The 23,787-nt window shown below is 49.4% G+C and overlaps 1 protein-coding gene across 1 annotated transcript in view; it reads right to left on the bottom strand.

Moving 5' to 3' along the window:
- BMP7 (bone morphogenetic protein 7) overlaps positions 1–23,582 on the bottom strand; it is an 86,858-nt gene extending 63,276 nt beyond the window's left edge. Inside the window, exon 1 of the mRNA XM_061437073.1 lies at positions 22,666–23,582. Within this exon, the coding sequence (XP_061293057.1) occupies positions 22,666–23,083 (418 nt within the window). The 5' untranslated portion in view covers positions 23,084–23,582. The remainder of the gene's footprint in view (positions 1–22,665) is intronic.
- Positions 23,583–23,787: the final 205 nt, after the last annotated feature.

The following is a 23,787-nucleotide window of genomic DNA, read 5'->3' as shown; positions in this document are numbered from 1 at the left end:
CTCTTTGTCTGTCAAATGCGAGGATGAGGAGACAAACCCTGACTTCACTAGGTTGGCATAGGATTAAAACAGACCACGGATCCTCAAGCTTCAGTGTGTTCCAGAATCGCCGGGGAGCTTGTTAAAACACAGACCACTGGACCGACTCCCAGTCTTTCTAAGATGGGAGATCTGGGGTGGGGCCCAAGAACCTGCATTTCTAACAGGCTCTCAGGAGACACTCATGCTGCCAATCCTCTGTCTATGCGATTTTCCAGACAAGAACAGTGGAGTGGGTTACTGTTTCCTTCTCCAGGGTATCTTTCCGACCCAGGGATCGAACCCGTGTCTCCTGCGTCTCCTGCCCTGCCAGGCAGACTCTTTACCACTAAGCCATCAGGGAAGCTGGGCTCCCTTAGTGGGGTAGAAAAGCCCCTCGCGGCCTTGCTCAGCTGGAGAAGCAGCAGAGTTTGGGCTGAGATGGGGCCTGACAGCTTGGGTTGACTTGGGTTCTGCCAGCAGTGACTTGGGACCTGCGAACCCATCTTCGTGAGGCTTAGCTTCCCCTTCGATAAGATGGGGACACAAAGAGGCCCCCAGTTATGGGGCCGTAGTGAGAATTCGAGGAGACAGAGGCCAGCAATCATGGGACATAGCAGGGACACATGCCAGACTAGAGCAGGCCCCAGGAGTGGCTGGGGCGGGAGAGGCACCACGGGAGCCCGCGCCCCCCTCCCCCAGGACAGGAGGGTGCCTGCCCAGACCTTCCCCCAAAGCAGGCAGAGACTCCTGGGTCAGCTGGGCAGGCACAGCTGGTTTAAGGTATTTTAGAGGCAAATCAAATCAAATGAGAATTTATAATCCTTCCTGAGGTCTGGGTTCCATCAACCTAAACTCATTAGGCCCGAGCAGCGCAGGTGCAGCTAAGGAAGAGATTGTTCCGCGTTTCCTTCATGCTGAGCGCCCATCTCCCTTTCAAAATAAGAGTCTTCTCTAAAACCCCACATACTTGGAGCAAAACTCTCATTACAGAGGCATCAGCTTCCATTTCTGCAAATAGGATAATCAAGAGACGCGCAGAAGCCAGTCCAGGGCCCGGCAGGTGGAGTCTGGCAGAAACCAGCAAACCAAAACCCTCATTCAGAGGACTTCCCTGGTGATCCAGTGGTTAAGACTTCACCTTCCCGTGTAAGGATTATGGGTTCAATCCCTGGTTAGGGAGCTAAGCTCCCACATGCCTCATGGCCAGAAAACCAAAACATAAAAAACAGAAATGATATTGTAACAAATTCAATAACGACTTTAAAAATGGTTCACATTTTTAAAAAATCTTAAAAAAAAAAAAAAAGACCCTCATTCATTTCATGCTCACATTTTAACAAACTGAACTTGCCTTCCCAAGCTGAACTATCAAAACACCCTGAAAACTGCATTGCTGTCCCTTGAAACTATTTCTGGTAAGGGAGGGAGAATCAGAGATCAAACCAAACAATGGTTCTGAAATTACAGTGTAAGTCCTCTGGTGACTGTAACTGCAAACAGATTTCCAATGTGAGTGTCCAGTTTACATGAATCAGGTCTGAATAGGGGTCATCTTTCCAACTCATTGGAAATGATTAGTAGGATTTAAGAAGTACGAAAGGGCTTCCCTGGTGGCTCAGAGGGTAAAGAATCTGCCTGCAATGCAGGAGATATGGGTTCGATCCCTGGGTCAGGAAGATCCCCCGGAGAAGGGAATGGCAACCCACTCCAGTCCCATGGACACGGGAGCCTGGCGGGCTACAGTCTATGGGATCACAAAAAGTCAGACAAGACTGATTGACTACTGTGCAATCAAATGGATAAAGATTTAAAACAGGCAAAACTGGTCTATGGCATTAGTGGATGGGACAGCCAGCTGCCCGTGAGTGAGGGTGCCACAGGGCTCCTGGCAGCTAGTCACGTTCTGTTTCTTGCATCTGGGCACTAGTACTCAGATACCTGAGTGTCTGAAAGTGTCTCACTTTGTGAAAATTCCTAACTCCTCTAGATTTGTGCACTTCTGTACACGTTACACTTCAACAAAATTTTGTTAATAATATCTATCAGCTGGCTATATCCATCTCCAGTTCTACTCAAGAAGTATTTGTCACCATAGTTCCCCTATTTTAGGAGGTGTGATTAATTTAATACCAACTCTTTGGGGAAAAGATACTAACATTTTTATTGTTTTTTTTTTATTTGGCTATGCCAGGTCTCAGTTGCAGCTTAGAATCTTTAGTTACGGCATTTGAACTCTTAGTTCCAGCATGTGGAATCTAGTTTCCTGACCAGGGATTGAATCTAGGTTCCTAACCCTGCATTGGAAGCATGGAGTCTCAGCCACTGGACCACCATGGAAGCCCCCACCTTTATCAGTTTTAAGACTTCTTGGTTTCAGAAGCATCAATAATCAAAGAAATGGAAGATTTTACCTAAAGTAAACAATTGGGAAAAGCTTGTGTGGCATCTACTGCCCTGACCTATGACCCTATGACAGCAAAGCTTTATTCACTTGTTCTAAACCCATCCTTGAAGCCTGAGGTGCAGCTCGGGATCAAGATTAAGTAACTGGATTCCCAAATTCAAATACACTTTCTGGGCCAGCTGATGCTTCTCTGTGCTCAGTTTTCTAGTCTCCAACATAGGGGAGACCACCTGAAATGGCTCATATGGGAATTAAATAAGCAATAAAGGCCAAGAGGATAACGGGTGCTTAGCACCCTTGACAACTGTTAGCTACTAAGATTATTACTATTATTATGACTAACTTAGCAATAATTGGATAGTATACAGGCCTCCAACTCCCCAGTCTAGCCACAAAGGCTAACTCTCAGAAACCTTATTTATGTAGCATGGTCTACCTCCTAGACCCAACTGATTCATGAGTGAACATGTAATTCAAGCTGTCTAAGAGTCCCTAACCAGGAACTTTAGTTGGGTGCAGTAGCTCAATTGAGTCCTCAGGAACTCAAGTTTCTTCTATCTTTTTGCCCTGCCATTGTCTGCATGTTGACATTTAGTCCTTAGGCTTGTTTCCTAAGGGTCACAAGACGGCTGCCACGGCTCCAAACATCCCATCTTCACAGGACCACATTCAAGGTAAGAAAAGGATAGAGTGTTCTCTTTGTTTATCTGTCACTCACCAGGAAGCAAAATATTTTTCAAAACCACCTCCCACCCCTTTCTACTCCCAGCAGATTTCCTCTTATATCTCACTGGTTAGACCAGCATCTCATGGCCATTCCAACCCACTAGGGAAGCTGGTAAGGCAAATATGTGACTAGCCAGAGAGCCATAAATACAAGTTGGTGTGGGTGGCATCTTTCTCCCAATAGGCAGGGTGCCAGAGGAATATAGTGAGGCAGAGATGATAGACATAGAGTGAATAACCCTTGGGCTCTCTAAGGACCTGTTGCTGTTATGTCCTTTCCAAAGTCTTGTTGTTGTTCAGCCATGAAGTCTGACTCTTTGCAGCCCCATGGACTGCAGCACACCAGGCTTCCCTGGTGTGCTTCCCATGGGACTGGAGTGGGTTGCCGTGTCCTTCACTGTCTCCTGGAGCTTGATCAAACTCATGTTCATTGCCTCAGTGATGTTATCCAACCATCTCATCCTCTGTCTCCCCCTTCTCGTCCTGCCCTCAATCTTTTCCAGCATCAAGGTCTTTTCTAGTGAGTCAGCTTTTTGCATCAGATTGTCAAAGTATTGGTGCTTCACCTTCAGCATCAGTCATCCCAAGTCTTAGGCATGCATTGATTTTCTTTTTACTCTCCTTAAACTAGTTTGAAGATACATTTTTTGTCTGCAACCAAAGAATTCTGTTACATATAATGTTATTCACAGCAAACACACACTCTGCCCAGAAACAATTTCTGAAAATACCTCTACATCCTTTCCCCCTGATCATCTCTTCCAACCAGAAGCCTCTCGTGTCCATCTCTCTTGGAAACAAGCAGAAGTAACTCATGTGCCCGGAACCCACTTATGGGAAAAAGTTCTTACAGGCTTTCAGGATACAAACAGGGTTTCGACCAGGATGGGCAGGCCTTGGGTCCGAGCAGCTCTCTACCCTCGGCTCATAAACAATGACACAGATTCTTAAAGTGTCTTAAGTCTCTTGATCTGCTCATCCTCTTCCCAGAGGGAGATAGGAGCCTCCTATCCCACAAGCAGAACTCAGTCCAAACCCTACCTGGCCTCTGCTTCCTTCAAGGGGACATGATGCTGACCATCTCAGATCACTTTTAAGACCTTTGCTACAAGTCTAAGGAGATGGTGATAAAGTAGTTTTCAGCAAACAACTGACTGTTGGCCAGAATCCCACGGAGTCTTCAAAATCAGGGTAAGATGTGTACCTACTTACAGGTTTGAGTTTAAAGAGAAACTGAAGTCTCTCCAGAGGCTACAGAGGGTCTGGTTGAATTAATGCCAACATGCAATCCACTTTCTGTATATATTCACTGTGGCACAGTATTATATGGAGACTTTGCAACTAATTTGTTAAATATGGAAGCAATATATTGAGCATGTGCGCAGTTGTGTCTGACTCTTTGCGACCCTCTGGACTGTAGCCTGCCAGGTTCCTCTGTCCATGGAATTTTTGAGGCAAAAATACTGGACTGGCTGCCATTTCTTTCTCCAGGGGATCTTCCTGACCCAGGGACTGAATCCCTATCTCTTGAGTCTCCTGCATTGGCAGGCAGATTTCTGACCACTGCGCCACTTGGGAAGCAACCAGTTTAGGGTTCTAATTTTTTTGGGCATAGTGCAGAGTTTAGTCAAATCATGTGCAAATAACCTGTGTAAATCTAACTATACATCACATAGAAAAAACAAAGAGGGAGAGACAAACAACTTAGATTATTAATATTTGAATGTGGTTACCCAATGACCACTTCCAACACACTTTCCATCCCCACACTTTCCCTCTTACTGTGTGGGCCAGAAGCCACTTTCATACCTTTCCATCCTTCCTTGCAGCAAGATCAGGCCTTGTGAACCAGTTTGGGCCAGGGGACTTAAAGAGACACCTTCTAGGGAAAGCCAGGAGACAGGCAAGCAAGGAGAGCTCTTTGGGCCCTTCCCCTTTCTCTTGCCTTGAATGTGGGAGTATATGAAGATGTGATGTCTGGGGCTGCAGCAGCCATCTTGTAACTGTGAGGTTAGCCATAAGGTATCTGAGGATGGTGAAGGCAAGGAGGAAAGTTCATGGATTCCTGGATGATATCACTGAGCTGCTACCCCAAACTTGGAATCATGTCACTGAAGACTTGCTGTTATGGGAGATACTAATATGCTTTTGGAGCCGAAGCCACTGTTAGGCAGGTGTATTGTGACTTAGAACAAGTCCTAAAAGAGACATCATTCCTGTCCACAGAAGCAAGGAGTAGCGTTTGGGAGGCATATATCTTGCAGTACTTCCTATTCATGAAAGTGGTGCGAGTGGTGCTAGTGTTTACAAATAAGTGTGTTGGTACAATACGGCACTACACTAAAGCTACTTGTGTCATCGCATGTGTCATGGAAGAAGCACAATCTATCCCAACGCTGGAAGAAAATCCAGCAGTAGGGACTTAACATACAGAGTGTGTCTGTCTCCAAAGTGGCATCTTCCTAAGGAATTCCAAGGGTAATTTTCACTCTGCCCAATTTCTGTCTGACCCACTACCTTTAGCCTAGCCCATACAAAAGGGCAAATGCAGCACCACACTTCCAAAACATCTAGGCCTCGTCAAAATCTATAATGGGAGATGAATAAATAATATAAATATAGTTTTTCAAGTGTAAAACTACTTAGGTGAATGTACTCAGTCGCTCAGTCCTGTCCAACTCTTTGGGATCCATGGACTGTAGCCCACCAGGCTCCTAAGTCCATGGGAGTTTTCAAGCAAGAATACTAGAGTGGGTTGCCATTTCCTCCTCCAGGGGATCTTCCCAACCCAGGGACTGAACCCACATCTCCTGCACTGGTAGGCGGATTCTTTATCACAGAGCCACCAGGGAAGCCCACTTAGGAAAATGCAGAGTCTTCAGTGTGAGGACTAAGTTGGACCTGGAGAGGAACTGACAGGCATCCGCAATGAGGACAAATCAGGACAACAGGCCATCACAGAAGGACCATGAAGAGACTCTGCAGCCAGTCTGGGCTCCAAAGGCAGTCCCAGGAGCAGCCCCCATTTACTGAGAGATCATTGCTTTCATCCCATTTAATCCTGGCTGCCCTGGGCCCTAAGCCACCCATGTACGAGATAAACTGCTATGAACTAAATTGGCTTGCGTGCATACATGTTCAGTTGTGTCCAACTCTTTGTGACCCCATGGACTGTATGTAGCTCACCAGGGCTCCTCTGTCCATGGAATCTTCCAGGCAAGAATACTGGAGTGGGTTGCTGTTTCCTCCTCCAGAGGATCTTCCCAACCCAGGGATTGAACCTGGGTCTCCTGTATTTCCTGCATTGGCGGGAAGATTCTTTACCACTAGCACCATACAGGAAGCTCTGGGCCCCCCTAAATTCATATGTGGAGCCCCAACCTTCAACAGAAGAGTATTAGGAGGTGGGGTCTTTGGGACATGATGAGGTTTAGCCGAGGTCATGAAGGGCTGGGAAGACAGGCAAGTGGCATCACTACCAGCCGCTAATGTTACGTGTGGGGCACCTGCTGCCATGTGGGCACCGTGCTCAGCTCTCTTCCCAGATCCTCACAACAGCCCTTATAGAAAAAGGAAGAGGCCTGAGCTCTCTCTCCGTCTTGGGAGGATACAGCCAGAGGGCAGCCGTCTACAAGCCAGAGACAGAAGAGAACCCAGCCAAGCAGGCACCCTGATCTTGGACCTCCAAAACTGTGAGAAATAAGAATGTGATGCTTCAGCTCCCCAGGCAGCGCTGTTCTGTTCTGGGAGCCCAAGGCAACTAAGACAGAAGCTGGGGCCTGGAGCATCTGAGTGCTTCAGTCAATCGCATGAGGTCACACACATTTCCCTGGGACTCCAAGCCAGGCAGACCTGCTGTCCCCAAAGCTGAGCAAGTGACTTGCCACCCCCAAGCTCCGGTTTCCTCACACATAAGAATAAATGTGGAAATCGTGCTATTTGATGAGTGACCGGTATATGGGTAGGTCCTCACTTCAGGTGGAGAAATGTCAATCACCCCAAAAAACGAGGTGAGACAAGGAAATGCTGGGCTTCCCAGGTGGAGCTAGTAGTAAAGAACTCGCCTGCCAGTGTAGGACGCATAAGAGATGTGGGTTTGATCACTGGGTTGGGAAGATCCCCTGGAGGAGAAAACGGGAACCCACTCCAGTATTCCTGCCTGGAGAATTCCATGGACAAAGGAGCCTGGCGGGCTACAGTCCATGGGGTTACAAAGAGTCAGACACGACTAAAGCAACTTAGCACACACACACAGGAAATGCCACTAAGTCCGACATGGACAGAGTTCAGCAAAAAAGGTATAATTTTACTATAAAAGCCTTATTATTCATTTTTAAAAATAGGCCAGTCCATAGTCATGTTTGTGTCGTAAGCTGGAGGGCTTACCATCCAGCTAGTCCTGACCATCGGGTGTTTCCTTCAAACTCCGCATCGATAAACACAGATTACCATCAGCAAGAAGCAACTTTCTAGTGTAACAGGATCTGTAATAAGAAGGGCAGATTCCTGGTTTGCCTCGTGCTCAGTCAACAGAGACCAGCTTTGCACTTCACCACAGGGCATCCAGCCAAGGGGAGGACCACCTGACCCTGGGTCCCACAGCGCTCAGCAGGTGGGATATGTATCTACACAGCTCCCACCCTCAGAAGGAGGCAGCGGTGCATCCCACCGCCCCACATGCCAGGCAGAGGAGCAGGAGGACCTGCATGGGCCGGCCAGCTCCAGAGCGGTCCAAGTTTTGGCCGGGCAAGTAACAGCATCACTACCAGCTGCTAATGTTACATATGGGGCGCCTGCTGCCCTGTGGGCACTGTGCTCAGCTGTCCACCGCCACCGCCCCCCCAACCTTGGAGGGGACAGATCCTCCCAGCAGCCCAGGAGGCAGGCGCCAACACGAATTCAGAGGAGGAAATGGGGACCTAGAGTCTAGTAACCTGCCCAAGGTCACAGAGCTAACAAGTAGCAGAGGTGGGATTTAACTCATGTCTGACCCCAGAGCCAGTCTTAGCTACCACCTGAGATGTTTTAGGAGATTAAAAAAAAAAAAAAAAAAGAGGATGGGGAGGGGGCTGCTGGGATAAAGTAAATTTAGGAAAAGCTGTGCAGTCTACTTGATCTCCTTGATGGGAATTCATGATGCCTGCCCCACACGAGGGGCTTCCCAGGTGGCGCTAGTGGTAAAGAACCTGCCTGCCAGCGCAGGAGATGTAAGAGATGAGTTCAATTCCTCGGCCAGGAAGATTCCCCTGGGGGAGGGCATGGCAACCCACTCCAGTATTATTGCCTGGAGAATCCCATGGACAGAGGAGCCTGGCAAGCTACAGTCTATAGGGTTGCAAAGAGTCAGACACGACTGAAGCATATATGCATGCACACCCCACATGAGAGATGCCAGAAAGTGCTCAAATCTGTTTAACTAAGAGTTTGTTCAAACTCAGAGGAGCCCCTCCAACATCCTGGAAGAGAAAGCGTATCTGTGCGTCACTGGATGTCCACAGAAAACAAAGGAGGCAGATAAAACTCGGTTTTTCCTTTTTTACTATTTACCTTTCCCCAGGAAGAGCGTTATTGATGTTCTAAAGCAGGAGTCAGTAAACTTCTATAACGGGCCAGATAAAAAATATTCTAGGCTTTGGAGACCGTGCCATCTCTGTAGCAACCAGTCAACTCCGTGGATGGAGTATGAAAACAGCCACAGACAAGACACAAACAAAAAGAGTCCCAATTAAGCTTTATAGATACTGGAGCCTGAATTTCATCTCATTTCCACATCATGGAATATTCTTCTTTTACCACTCTTTTTTAAAAAATGAGCAAGTCATTTTTGCTCACAGCCTGCACAAAAATTAGCGGGTTTCCCTGCTTTATTTACTACAGCTCTGAGCTGCCTTGAGAAATAGAAACTGCTGCTTCTGTGCTCCAGCACCCCCTTGCCCCTGGCAAGTTACCTGCTGGAGGGAAACAAGAGAGAGTAGTGAATAGTGAAAGTCACTCAGTCATGTCTGACTCTTTGCGACCCCATGGACTGTAGTCTGTCAGGCTCCTCTGTCCATGGGATTCTCCAGGCAAGAATACTGAAGTGGGTTGCCATGCCCTCCTGCAGGGGATCTTCCCAACCCAGGGATGGAACCCAGGTCTCTGGTACTGGTAAGGCAGATGGTAAGGCAGATTCCTTACCCATCTGAGCCACCAGGGAAGCTTCAAGAGAGTTTTGCCCTGTTTCCTCCAGAGCAAAGTTTGGGGAAGGAAACAAAGAGACCAGTTCTAAGTGTGTGTTCAATCATTTTTTAGTATCACTGGGCAGAAGGTGCTGTAAAAATATTTTGGCTCCCAGGAGACTTTAGAGATCTGACCTCCTTTTCGTCTCCAGGGTGTTTCAAATCCAGGCAGAGCTGGGATCCCAGGACAGGGCTCACATTTTGATTGCAATCTGTCTTCCTTTCAACTGGAAAATGATCCATCAGTCTTGCCCCAACTCATCACCATGGGCAGATGGGTTTGAAGCAAAAGTTCTCAAGTCAATTTCCAAGTTTGAGGAAAGGTACCCTTAACCAGGGCTTCCCTGGTTGGTTCAGTGGTAAAGAATCTGCCTGCCAATGCAGGAGACAAAGGTTCGATCCCTGGGTCAGGAAGATCTCCTGGAGGAGGAAATGGCAACCCACTCCAGTATACTTGCCTGGGAAATCCCAAGGACAGAGGAGCCTGGTGGGCTACAGTCCAGAGGGTCGCAAAAGAGCCAGACATGACTTAGCGACTGAAACAACGACATCAAGCCTAAACCAGTGGTTCTCAATCGGGGGCCATTCCCTGCAGGGCACCTCTGATAGATGTCTGGAAACATGCTGTTTGTCACAACTTCTGGCAGCTCGTGTGTAGGGCTCAGCGATGCTTCTCAACATTCTACTACAGCACACAGGACGCTCTCCCCCACAACAGAGAAGAGTGAGCTGAAAACATCAGCAGTGCCGAGGCTGGAAACTCAGCTCTAAAGCTACCTGAAAAGGCTGCTTCCAAGTTCCTAGGGTGTTTGAGGCACATGAGACCCAGAGATTTCTGGATCCCCTTTCCCCATCCCCCGACCAGTATATTAAGACAATTAAGAGCTCAGGGGTAAGTAGGTATAAGGCAAGTAGCTTCATTTATTGTTTCCTCCTAAAGGAAATGACCAACCAGTGCCTCCACCCTATAAACATTTACTAGCCCTGGAAGGTTCTGAGGCCCCCACTGCCATTTTTAAGGGCTTCTCCCTCGTCAAATGTTAGGTCAAGTCAGTCAGAAAAAGGAACCTGAGAAGGGAAGATGCGGGGGGAGCGCGGGGGGCGCATTTCACAAAGTTCAGGACCAAGAAGAAAATTGAAAGACCTGATACGACCCACCCACCCGCTCCCTTTCTTGCTTATAAACAGAGGACTGCTTTACACAGGGCATCTCTTGAAGGGAGGCAGAGAGAGTTTTAGAGGTCTCAGGACACTGCCACGTGGGGCTTTCATTTGCTGGCTGAGGCCCCGTTGAGTTAATGGCTCTGTGGATTGATGAGTTGTTGGTCTTCCGGGCGTGATATCCTGAGCACACTCTAAGACAGCTCCCCAGGTCCACACCGCCAAGAGCCACCTCAGGGCTGAGCTGCCAGCGAGGACTTTTCTGTATCCAGTGGGAGAGCTTTCTGGTTCACTGGGGCTTGGAGAAATGTAATCACAGAGAAGAATGCAGAGGGTGGTGCTGGTTTAGTCACTAAGTTGTGCCTGACTCTGCGAAACCATGGACTGTAGCCCGCCAAGCTCCTCTGTCCATGGAATTATCCAGGCAAGAATACTGGAGTGGGTTGTCAGTATCCCCTTCTCCAGGGGATTTTCCTGATCCATGGATCGAACCCATGTCTCCTGTATTGCAGGCAGATTCTTTACCGTCTGAACCACCAAGGAAGCCCCGAATGCAGAGGAAAACGTAACTAATATCTAGGTACCCACAACTAAAAACTTGCTGTTCAGTCGCTAAGCTGTCTCCAACTCTTTGCAACCCCATGGACTGCAGCACACCAGGCTTCCCTGTCCTTCCCCGAAACTCCACTTTCTCCCGGAGTTTGCTCAAATTCATGTCACTGAGTCTGTGATGCCATCCAACCATCTCATCCTCTGTTGCCCCCTTCTCCTCCTGCCTTCAAACAACTAAGAATTAGCAGGAGTCAATATCACGGTTGCTTCCTCCCCCCCCCCTCCGCCCCCCGTAAAGTTCTTGTTTTAGAAAAACTTTAGATTTATAGAAAACTTGCAAAGACAGTATAAAGTTCTCGTGTATACTCAATCAGCTTCCCTCAAGATTCACATCTTCCATAACTGTGGGACACTTGTCAAACCTAAGAATTTAACATGGATGGATTACTATTAACTAGATTCCCAATTTTTTTCAGATTGCATCAGTTTTTCCATTATTGTCCTTGTTCTGTTCCAAGATCCAACCCAGAATACCACACTGCACTTCCCAATGGTTTCTTATTATTAAAACACATTAAAAAAAATTTGCTTCTAAAAATTATTCATTTACTTATTTTTGGCCACATTGGGTCTTTGTGGCTGGGCACAGTCTTTCTCTAGTTGTGGGGAGCAGGGGTTACTCTCTAGCTGAGGTGTATGGGCTTCTCATGGTGGCAGCTTCTCCTGCTGCAGAGCACAGACTCTACAGTGTGAAGGCATGGTTGTGGCTTGTGGGCTCAGTAGTTATGGCACGTGGGCCCTGGAGTGCTGGCTCAGTAGTTGTGGAGCATGGGCTTAGTTGCCCTGCAGCATGTAGAATCTTCCCAGACCTGGGATCGAACCCATGTCCCCTGCATTGGCAGGTGGATTCTTAACCACTGGACACCAGGGAAGTCCAATATTACTTTTCTTTTTTTTGGCAGGGGGAGTCCAGTCTTATTATTAAAATAATGGAAACAACCAGAATAGTTGAAGTTTATTTGAAATTTCTCCCCAATCCCATCCCTTTCCTGCCTCCCTAAAGGCAGCTGGTGTGAGTTCTGTGGCCATGTTTCCATAATATGTATTCGCCCAACGATAGACGGTATTATCTGGTGATCTTGTGTGTGTCTATTGTGACACCATGAGGAATGCTTACACCCTAAACATCCTCCTATACAACTGGCCTTCTTTCTCTTGACACTCTGTTTTGAGTCTAAGTTGATACATAAAAAAAGAAGTTCTTGCATTTCCCTTCTGTTTCATTACACACGTATAAATAAATTTATCACAAATTTATTTCTCCAGTCCCCCACTCATGGATATTTAGACTGATGGTGATTTGATGTTATTACAATCAGTATGCAATATTTATTTCCATACATGTGGTAAAAACTACTCCTCCTTTCCATACAGTGTCTTGAGGTATTGCTATTAAAATATCAGTCCCTAGCTGCCTCTGGAATTTTCCCATCAGTGGGGTGTGGGGTGTACATAGGAACCCCAGTACATAGGCACTCAGGGCCCTGGACCCTGTCAATAATTCTTAATGCACAGAGACAGAACAGAGGGGAGTTTCCACAGCAGGGTGGAGAGTGAAGGGGAAGGTGTGAGTTGCTTATCTTTATCTTCCTCTTCAGAGCACAGAGCCACAAAGGCAAGGTCAAGGGCTGAGAGGCTGTTCTGGTGGTCTCATCACCACTGCCCTCGTGCTCCATCTCCACCCTTCACACACCTCCACTGGGCCCCCAGAGGAAAGCGTGAATAGGTTTACATTCAGCAAGAGCTGGATTCAAAGGCCAACCTCACCACTTCCTAGCTCTGTAAATTCGGGGCCCTTTAGCCTCTTCCTCCTTAAAATGGGAATGATACGACTTGTTATGCAGAACCAGAGAGAGTGGAACCAGATAAGGGAGGCTGTTATAAATCCATTAGTGCTACAGAAAGATCTCAACCCTCCCACGTTATCACTATGATTTATTTCAGCGATGCATTTAGATAATGAAGGAGTCTCTGACATTTAGTTTCTAGATTCAGCTTTGCAAGACCCTGCCTGGAGACCCTGCCTGGACAAGGAGGTGCCTCTGAAGGAAAAGCTGGACCTCTTGATAAGGCAGTCACCTGCATAGCCGGGACAAACACCAGCCAGGAGGGCAAGAACCTCTTGAGCCAAGATGAGCGTCAGGCTCCTTGATTCTCTGGCTAGTGAACCCGAGGGCAGCTGAAGCGTGCTTTTGCTGAAAGACAGGTCCTAAAGAGGCGAGTCATTTTACAAGGGAAGGGAGAGAAGCGGTTATTCTTGTCCAACCACGTGAATACTTCAGTGATTGGGACACTTCCAGAAACACTGTTCTCCAAAATGGGGTGCAAGGATTTAGGGTAGGCAAGAGGGATGCAGTGGGACACAGGGCGGGAAACAGCATACTCTCAACTAAGTTTCAAGAACTGATGAACGTCAGGGAAGATGGGGATTCAAAATATCTCTGCATAACTAAGTGGATGAGATTGAAAAATACAGACCTTATTACAGTAAGGCGGCCAACAGTTCACCTGCTCCGTTCCCATAATTTCATCTGGTGAGAGCACCTTCGCTTACAACAGTGTGCTCATCATGAGTGCCATTTCCCAGTTGTCTCTTTCCAAGCTTGGGGTGAGACTGTCATCTCCTGCCACTTTGGGTCAGGTCTGGCCATGTGACAGGCTCTGACCAATGAAAAGTGGGCAGAAGCACCCATGTTGCTTCCAGCTGGAATGAGGAAAAGCCCATGGACAAGCCATGCTGTCTTTACCTTTGGTACTGTAACTGGTGACATTCAAGAGGGTGGCATTCAAGAGGGTGGCAGCTCTATCAGCCTGGAGTCCTGAGCACCCTCCCTCCTGGCCGAAGTGCAGAGCACCCTGCCAACCCACAACGCACCCATAACAAGAGAATAACAAGGCCCTGTGATTTCAAACTACCAAGATTCGTGGGGTTCTTTGTGAACTCTTGATGCTGACTAGACCAAGGATCAAAATAATCAAAATTTAGGACCAGACCTTTAGCTCGCTGCCTCCAAACTGCTGAACTGCAAGTTTTGAAAGACCAAACTCCATCATGTTGAAAATTTTAATGGTAGCAAAAATTACATTTGTCTGGCTAATGAATTAAACTTGCAATCTTTGCACTAATTACTAATGATGCATTAGTTAAAATGTGTATTAGTGAACATCAGAATTTTGTATTTTTTTATCTTTAGTGCCTCCTACTTAGATTTCTCTTTTAGTCTTTGTTTTATAAAGTACAAACCTAAAACAGGAGTAATTATATGATCTATTTCTTCTTTGGGTGAGTACTCAAAGATTTATTAGTAGGGATTCAGTATTAAAAAACACTCAGGGGGACTTCCCTGGTGGTCCAGTGGGTAAGACTCTGCACTCGCAATGCAGGAGGCCTGGATTTGATCCCTGGTCAGAGAATTAGATCCCACATGCTGCCCTAAGACCCAGCACAGCCAAATAAATAAATATGAAAAAAAAAACACACACATTCAGAAGACACTGCCTTAGAACAGCTCTACGTCTTTCATGCACACAAACTGCCAATGTCTGAACGCTTTCTGTGCCGTAAGAATTCTGCAGGGCAGGGCAAGAGTAGGCTAGGAAGAATGCCTGAGAAAGCAGCCAAGAGGAGACTCCTTTATTGAAGGCCAGAACACAAGTCATCGAAACTACAGAATAACCTGCCTGCCTTTGAGTGCGTGGTTAAACCACTGGGCAGACGAGCGCAGGGACCATTCTAGGTGGATGGCCATGCTAAGTGCTTGGGTTCTTTTTTTCCTCCAAACTATGTGAAAGAAGGAGAGAGGCTGGCATTACAAGATGGTACAGGCCTAACTTCAATGTTTAAAAACGTGCAAGTCTGCAATTTTGGAAACACTGCAAGTTTTTATTCACAGCCAAATTTAATTAAGCCAGACAACAGAAGATTGAAACTTGAAAGCTACTCTGGGGAAGTAAAGAAGTGAAAGAATAACACGTGACCTCAAAGATGTGGGGAACCTTAATACTCGCTAAGTCAAGAGTTTTCAAATGGTGTAAAAGGACCTGAAGAGAATTTATGGGAAAACTTGGGTGAGAAAACCCACCCTGCATCTCAGGCCCTGGAGACCCTTGCCGTCCACTGATCTCCAGAGGCTTCCAAACACACTGAATCCACTCAGGGATTTGTTATCCCAACCCTAGCTGGGGGAATGCAGTGGGGCGGGGGTGGGGGGCAGCCTTGCACCTGCTCCCATAAAAAGTGGGGAAGTTGTACCGGTCTGTTAATGAATGCTCTGGGCTTGTCACTCCCTCTAAGGAAAAGACAATTTGTACTTTGACCGCTTTCCAGGAAGGGATGGGAAGAAATATGTCAGTAATGTGAGTTTTTGAAATAAAAAAGTTTTTATTTTGGAATAATTTTCGATTTACAGGAACGTTGCGAGGACAGTACAGACAGTTCCTGTGCAGCCCTCATTCAAGTTTCAGGTGCCCGAGGAAGAAAATTTTTAAATAGCCATCAATGCTAAAATCGAGAGCAAGTCAGCATTAGGCTCTGCGTGTGTGCTCAGTCACTCAGTCGTGTCCGGCTCTTTGTAACCTCATGGACTGTAGCCCGCCAGGTTCCTCTGTCCATGGGATTTCACAGGCAAGAATACTGGAGTGAGTTGCCATTTCCTTCTCCCAGGGATCTTTCCAACCCAGGGATCAAACCAGGGTCTCCTGCATTGGCAGTTGGATTCTTTACCACTGAACCGCCTGGGAAGCCCCAGCATTAGACTCCACCTATCCTCAGATAAGTTTGGTGTGCTCAAATTTCACTGATCTCTAAAGAAGAAAATGAATGTGTGAGGGGTATATGGATGTACACAAAGATGTACATCTTTAGGGCCATTTTCTTCATATCCCTAAAACAACATGGGTGGTTTAATCTTGGTATTTTAAGATCAAGTACTTAAAAACTGAAATTTGGACTATTATACCAACGTGAATGGTGATCTGGCCACCAAAACAGAAACAAGGTTCACCATTTATTGTGCACCTACTGTGTACCAGACTCTACCCACACGAGATTTGATTTTGTCTTTATGAGGGTCTGTGGAGGAGGAGATGCCTATCCAGCTTTCTAAAATGAAGAAACAAACGCAGAGACATTAAGTAACTTGCTCAAGGTCACACAGCTAAAATGCAACCATAGTGGAAACAGACACAGGGGTTTAAGCCGTGTCTAAAGAGAATCAGTGTGGATGCCCTGCCGTTCTCTGCCGCCAAGTCACACCCTCTGCTGTCACCAGGAACTTCCGCTACACGGCAGTGAAGCCCCCCAACCCCCCACTCCATATATCACCCAGAATTAGCTGCAAAGTGTCAGGAAACTTGGCCAGGCAGCCCCAAGCATCAGTGAGGGCTGGAAGCCTTCACCGTGAAGCCCTTTATAGAAAGCCGCAGTTGGCAGCCCCTGCTCCTGCATGGGAACAAATTAACATTGGCATTCCAAACACAGGAAAGGAAGGAAATTGGAAACACAGTTTATACTTGGCCAGCTCTTTGAAATACTGTACCATGCTACCGACATCAATTAATGAAAAGCAGGGTTGTGCTGAGAGGCTCTGGTTTGCAAATGCATTAACACACGTTAAACATGTTTGTACAGGAACCAGATTATAAGCACCCTGGCTCCAAAACAATAAAGCAATTACCCTAAAACTGGTGCTCTCAGAGTTGTCATTAATTCAATCCACTCCACTCGGATCAGCTAAGGCTTTTCTCGGCTCCCAGCAATGCCTCCCGACACAAATGTTGAAAGGACAGCATCGCACATGCTACTCTGAGTTTCACATAAGTAAGTGTCAAGCTTCATGCACTGCTAATATCCCCCCAAATCATAAACACTCCACTTTGGGGGGGGGGGTAAAACACAGAGGCAGCCCTGGTATTCATCCACATTGCATTTCACGTCAGGTTTGGGCAACTTTTCCCCACAGAAGGTTAACTGGGAAGTATCTGTTCCACATTAAGAAATATCGAGTCACATTTTTTGTCAAATAATATTTGTCAAATGCCATTTGCTGCAAAACCCAGAACTCAACTGCAGCTGAACACACAACTAATACTGAATGGTTCACATAATAGCTGTGGTTGTACATGGGATCATTTGCAGCGAAAGCACCCCCCTTCCTCTATAAACTGTTTCAGGAATTGGAAAGAAAAGCCTCTGAAGCTCTGGAATAAATAAAGTACTGTGCCTTGAGCCGCCCGGTACAAAGGACCCAGCAGGCTGGGAGAACAGACTCAAAACAACCAGGAAGGCAGAGAAAAGATTTTAGATGACGGGGGCGGGGATGAATCGCGGCAGGTCTGGCTTGCAGAGTCAGCCTCGGCTAGTTTCTTGAAAGACTTGCACCTTCACACACTGCGCTTGTGGGTCCAGGCACCTGTGAGCACATCCTGGAGCCAGGCAGCAAACATCCCTAATGTGGCGGTGCCTCACTCAGGTGACATCGCCGCTCACCGCCATGCTGATCTGGTATCCTTCACATTGTCGGAGCAATTTGGGTGTGCAAAGCTAAATGCATTCTCCTTTGCACCACAAATTAACAGTTTCTATGTAAATATTGGTATTTCCTCACCCCAGGAAGGCGAGAGGAGGCAAAATGACACCGGCGCATTTGATTGAAACTAATTAAAAGCAGAGGGTCAAGCAATTCAAGATATTGATTTTACCAGTGGGACTTAAATCTTCTATAATAAGTGTACACAGCTGCAGTGTTCTCCCACCGCCACGTTTTAAAGGCTAATCCTCGCATTCCTTCTGACAATAACATGACAGGTCCCACACATCCCTGCCTGTGCCCTAACCCCGGTGACACTGCCAGAGCGAATTAAAGCAAAGCACTCCAGCATCCCCCGCCACAAACCAGCCATGCCGACAGCCCCCAGCAAGGTATGAAGAGGTGGTCACCAAAAAATGAACGGGGTCAGCCGCCTGGTCCAGAGGGCTCTCCATTCAAAATGTGCAGCTGGTTAAATGGGCGGGCAGGCTGGGGAAGGGTGGAGACGGGGAGAGTGTTAGGACACTCTGATTCTCGCAATGGGCCAAATATGACCTTACCCAATGGGGGGGGGGATGATATTAAAGCGATACGGGTGATCAATCAATTTAGATGAGGCTCTCCCTGGAATGAAGTCATCACTCTCTCCAAGTTCAGCAGACATGTGATATTCGCTCACATCGCAGGCACGCCGGTGGTCAAGGGATCGCGGGCCAGCTGTGTTTATCTCGGCAGAGGCTTGACAGGCAGCGACGCGATGGAAGGCCCCGACCCAGAGCTCACAGGAGCTGCATCTCAGAAGCTGTTTCCTCTCTCTGTGCACGCAGAGAACCCCTCTCTGCTTCTCCAGGTCTCCTCTCTCACCCCCTTCAAGGGCCACCCTGCAACCGAGTGACAACTCTGGAATCAACCACTCTGGAATCAAACCCACAAACAGCCACGCGAGCTGGCATCCAGGGCTTGGCCTTAACCTGCTCTGATTCCAGAGGGGAACTACAAAGACGATCCAAAAAGTTCAAATCTGGGTCACATATATCCTTGGGAGGAGGGTGGGGGAGAAGATCTTTGATTTATATAAGCAGGAAAATGAGGTTTAAAAGAACTGATGTTGAAAGGGTTACTGAAAACACAGCTGTTGGTGCGCTCCTATAGCGAAGGCGCTCTGCAGAAAAGAGAGAAAGAAAGAGAGAAGGAGGGAAGGCTGGGTGACATCTATATTAACCTCTGGCTGCTCACCAGTGAAGGCCGGCGCTTGAGCGCTGGAATGCGGGACAGCCCTTTCCAAATTTTAACACAAGCCAGGTTACAGCTGCGAGTGCCTGCAGCCCGTGCTCCCTCGGCAAGCACTCCCTGAAGGAAATTTTTAAACTGTAACTGAATCTTTTTCTAATACTCTACAGTGGTAGGGCCTGTTCTGAAGGGGCAAAAGGAGAGATCTTAATGCCAAACACTTGTCAACAAAAAGGATCACCAGATGGTATAAAATAAAAGTAAAACGGAACGGCCTTCTCCCTGTGCCTCCTCCCTGTGCCTCGGCTACATTAACAAAAGCCACTTCTAGACCCTGAGCCCAACAAGGACAGGTTTCCAACTTCCTTTTTTTTTTTTTTTAACCTTAACTTCAAAGATGAAACAAATTTTGTTCCTTCATAACCTGGACCAGAGACAGACATGTACCACACACCCCCAGTGCCACGGGTTTCTTTAGAAGATTCCAGAAAGAGCTGCTGAATTTCTCCAAAGAAAGAGGGTGGGGGGCAGCTATAGCCAGATTCGGTTTGCAGAACTCACATTGCCTGGGGACAATTTAAGAGCGGGTAGCCTGTTTTGAATTCCAAAATTAAGTCTACACAGAGGAGTTGGGGGCTTGTTAATCCAAACCAGTTTACAAATCTCGCCATTGAACTTAAGAGGCCCAGGCTGGGAAGATGCGAGTCTCCGCCTGGCAGTTTAGCTAGCGTTACATGGGCTTTATTGTACAGGCTGGTCTTTGTCACAAGGTGCGGTCTGAGGTCCTCATTCTCAGCACCTGGTTTTGTCATAAATCCTCCTCTAGTTCCCTCTCTAGTTTAGATCCCACTCCAGCCTGGCAAAAAGCTTGAATTCTGAGGAGAATGACTTGCAGGAACAAAAACCAGTCTGGCTGCAGACAGAGGGAAGAAGAAATGTACCAGGTCTGCAAAAGCCTTCAGAATTCAGGCTGAAGTCCCCCAAGCACTGCAGGACAGCAGGGGTATGTAGTGATGGAGAAGAGGGTGGTGGAAGGAGGAGGGGGCTTTGGGGCAAGGATCGGGTGGTGGAGGTCAGTCTGCCTTCAAGGTCTCTGTCGACAATCCCCAACGGACCCCTTGGGTCCCCTGCATGATAACAAGAGGTAGCTGCATATGAATAAATGACATTTTCTCACTTTTAGGTAAAGTGTGAGACTAAACACACTCCTTTAGAAAACTTTGTATGTTACAAGTCAATATGAACTGCAATCCAAGGAAAAACCGTGTGTTTTCTCTCAGCCTCCAGGCAAGTCTCCTACATGCCTCCCTCCAACCCCACTGCTACCCCCAGCCCCTCCTGAGCAAAATCTCGGAACCCCTACAGAACAGAAGAGATCGGAGGTTAGTTCCCATACGCTGCGGAGCAGAAATTAAAGGGCAACCATAGAAACATCTACAGGAAGCGTCTTGCCCAAATACGGTCCAGGTCTTCACCCAACTAATTACCTCGAGTTTTAGGGGCCGAGAAAGAAAGAAAACAAGGTCAGGGCACTCTGTTAAAAGCCACTCTGCCATCTAATTTGGAGTGATGTTCCAGAAAGCAAGACCTGAGAAAGTCAGGACTGTCCCACAAAGCCCAAAGCCAGCCCGACTGATTAAGAGGCTCAGACAAGCCGGTCTTTGTCCTTTCAAGATGAAAGAAATGTGGCTAACGGGTTGAAAGGTGTGTGTACAGCCAGAGAAGGAAAACCACCCAGCTGTGGCCTTCCCAAACAAGTTCCAGCTTGCTCCCCACTGCCATGGGGGAGCAAACAACCCTGCCCCAAGTTTCCCAGAGGTGCCCAGTTGGCAACCTGGTCCTTTTTTGGCATGCCGGGAGCCCGGGTCTGGCCAGGCTGCTGGTCCGTAAATCGTAGGGTCCTTTCCAAAGCTCTGGGTTTGCAGAGCCCTCCACAGAAGCCAGGGCTTACAAATACCTTTCGAATGACCTCAGCCAGGCTCTGAAGGCCACCACCGGGACCTGCTGCCTTCACTGAGAGTCGCTGGTACCCAACAGAACAGAAAAGATACCATAAATCCCCAGCCTGAGAAAGGGCCCTGGTTAAGCCCTGGCTTCAGGATGGCTGCAGAACTCTGCTTTAACTGATGTATTTATATGTACGTATTTGGGATTTTTCTTTAGTTTCTGGTATAGGTCACAAATACACGTTGAGGGGGGAAAAAGTCACACAGACAGAAGTGCAGACAATGAAAAAATCTGGCCTTAACTCCCAATCCCTAAGGCCCCAACCCAGTTCTGCCTTGCCACCCCCCCCCACCCCAAACCCCAGTGAAATCTATTTCCAGTCCATGGTGTCTTTCCCAGTGGGAAAGGATGACATACCACATGTATGTAACCTCACTGATCTGCACCTTGCTTTTTTCCACCCCATACATCTTGGAGATTGTTCTAAATCAGGACATATGGGGTTGCCTCATTCTAACAAGCTGCCTAGTATAATTTAAACTTTCTTGAAGTCATTTTGGCATCTAAACCTCCCACCCCTTGCTCTCGTTGAAACTCGTTTCACTATTTGATTTGGGGCTATTATTAAGGACAGACAATGGCGTCCGGGGAACTCCAGGGACCTTATCTGGTGCAAGAAGCGCTAAGGTTGATCCGCGCTTCCCGCCGCCCTCCATCCACGCCCCGGGTGCCCCGCGAGGGGCTTTAGGACAATTATTTCCCTGTTGACACAGCGCCGGTGGGCGTGAGTTTGCTGTCTTGACTTCGTACGTATTTTCGCAGCAAGTTACACATGTAGAATGAAAGCGGCTCAGGAAACAGCGCTATCGGGGCGTGTTATCTCAGAAACCAAATATTTGATCATCAGCCCTACAGCGCACAGTCGGGGGTTAGTTTGAGCAAGCCTGGTGAGTGTGCGTGCACAGATGGAAGGGGAGCACCGCGCCCCCGCCGCAGCGCCAGCCTCGGGGTCCCCGGGGTCGTCGGGGCTCTGGTCAGAAGCCGGGTCCCCTAGCCTACCCCGGTGGCGTCTGCTGGGAGATCCCTTGCCACCCATTAGCCGAAAGCCATGGTTTGCGCGCCACACGTGATAAACGCTGAAAACGGATTCTGCTGGTCCGGGACCTATCATTAAATATTTAAAATAGAAAGCTCGCAATGGCCATGTTTCTTCCCCAGCTCCAGCCAGGTGAGCTGAGAGCGAGGGGGGCGCCCAGCGGTCAGGAACGGGGCCCCCGCGGCGCCCGGGGCGCGCTGCACGCTATGGCGGGCGCACCGGGAGGAGACAGGTAGGGCTAGCCAGCGCCGGGATGGGAGGCAACGCCCGAGATGCCAGGGACGGGCAGAGCAGAGAGGGGCTCAGAAAGGGCGGGAAGGCAGCTTCGCGGAGCAGGGCCCTTTAAATCCAGGTAGCGCGGGCCGAGCCGGCCGGGCACAGCTCACATGACCGAGCCCCGCGCTTTGAACTGAGCCGCGGCCCGCCCGGCGCCTCCTGCCCCAGAGGTGCGGCCACCGATTTAACCCGGAGAGGGCTTCAGACCGGTCCTCACTCCCCCCAAACTCCCACAGGCCAGTTGAGCCCGGCTCGCCCTACCTGCGGGGCGCGCGGCTAGGGGTCCACTAAGGCAGGGGGGTGGGAGACCCTTGGCCAAGCGCTGCAGTTTTGCTAACGACCAAGAGTGGAGAGATGGGCGGGCTGGATGTTAAGAAGCGGCCCCCTCCCTGTCCCAAAGCGACTCCTGACCCAGAGGCGCACCCCCTCCCTCCCGCCTCCACTCACCGAGATTGACGAAGCTCATGACCATGTCGGCGTCGGTGAGGAAGTGGCTATCTTGCAGGCTGGCCAGAGGGGGGCCTTGGGTACTGAAGACGGCCTTGTAGGGGTAGGAAAAGCCCTGGCCGTCGGGCCCGCCGCCCTCCTCCACCGCCATGGCATTGTACAGGTCCAGCATGAACATGGGCGCCGAGTTGTGCTTGCCCTGGAGGTGGGGGCGCGGGCGATGGGGCAAGCCCAAGATGGAGAGGATCTCGCGCTGCATCTCTCGGCGCTCCTGACTGCGGAGGCGCCGGTGGATGAAGCTCGAGTGCACCTCGTTGTCCAGGCTGAAGTCGGCCAGGGCGGAGCGCAGCAGGAACAGCGGCGCCCAGAGCGCCACGAAGCTGTGCGGCGCCGCGGCGCGCAGCGAGCGCATGTGCATCGCGCCGGCTCTACGCGCGACCCGGGCTCCGGGCACCCGGCACCGGGGCCCCGCGCCGCCCCAGGTGGCAGAGGGGGGCAGGCGGCCGTCCACGCCGCTCGGTCACTTGCTGCAGATGGGTCCCGCTGCGCCCGCGCCGGACATGGCCCCTCCCCGACCCGCTGCGCTCTGCCTGGACCCCCGCCCCCGGCTCGGCGCTGGCCCCGGGGCCCCTCGCCCCGCACTCGCCCGGGCGCACCGCGGGGCTGGAAAGCCGGCTCGAGCGAGCGAGAGAGCGAGCGAGGAGGCGGGCGCGGGTGGGAGGAGCAGCCAGCAAACCCAGGAGCCGGGAGAGCGAGTGCCGGGGAGGCGGCGAGGCGGCTGGCGAGCGGGCGCTCCTTCCTCTGGCTCCTCTCGTGCTCTTGCTCTCGAGCGGCAGGGACCCACCCTCTTCCTAACTCCGGCGCTCAGAGCAGGGGCCTCAGGTCGCTCACCCAGCCCCGCGACGAGAGGCCGCCTCAGGAGCCTTAGAGTGGTACGCGCTGGGGCCTGGGAGGAGGAGGAGGAGGGGGAGGAGGACGGGCTTCCAAGGGCCCCTCCCGCGCCCGCGGCCTCCCACCTGCCCTCGGCCCCGCCCTCCCCCCAGCGGCGCCCAATGGGTTCATTCATTCCTTCTAGTGCGCTCTACAAATATTTACTGAGTGCGCGCTGGGTGCCCAGCGCCC

This window comes from Bos javanicus, chromosome 13, assembly GCF_032452875.1.
Source record: "Bos javanicus breed banteng chromosome 13, ARS-OSU_banteng_1.0, whole genome shotgun sequence".
Lineage (NCBI taxonomy): Eukaryota > Metazoa > Chordata > Mammalia > Artiodactyla > Bovidae > Bos > Bos javanicus.
The sequence above is the reverse complement of the archived record's forward strand: the minus strand, read 5'-3'. Positions and strand labels throughout refer to the sequence as shown.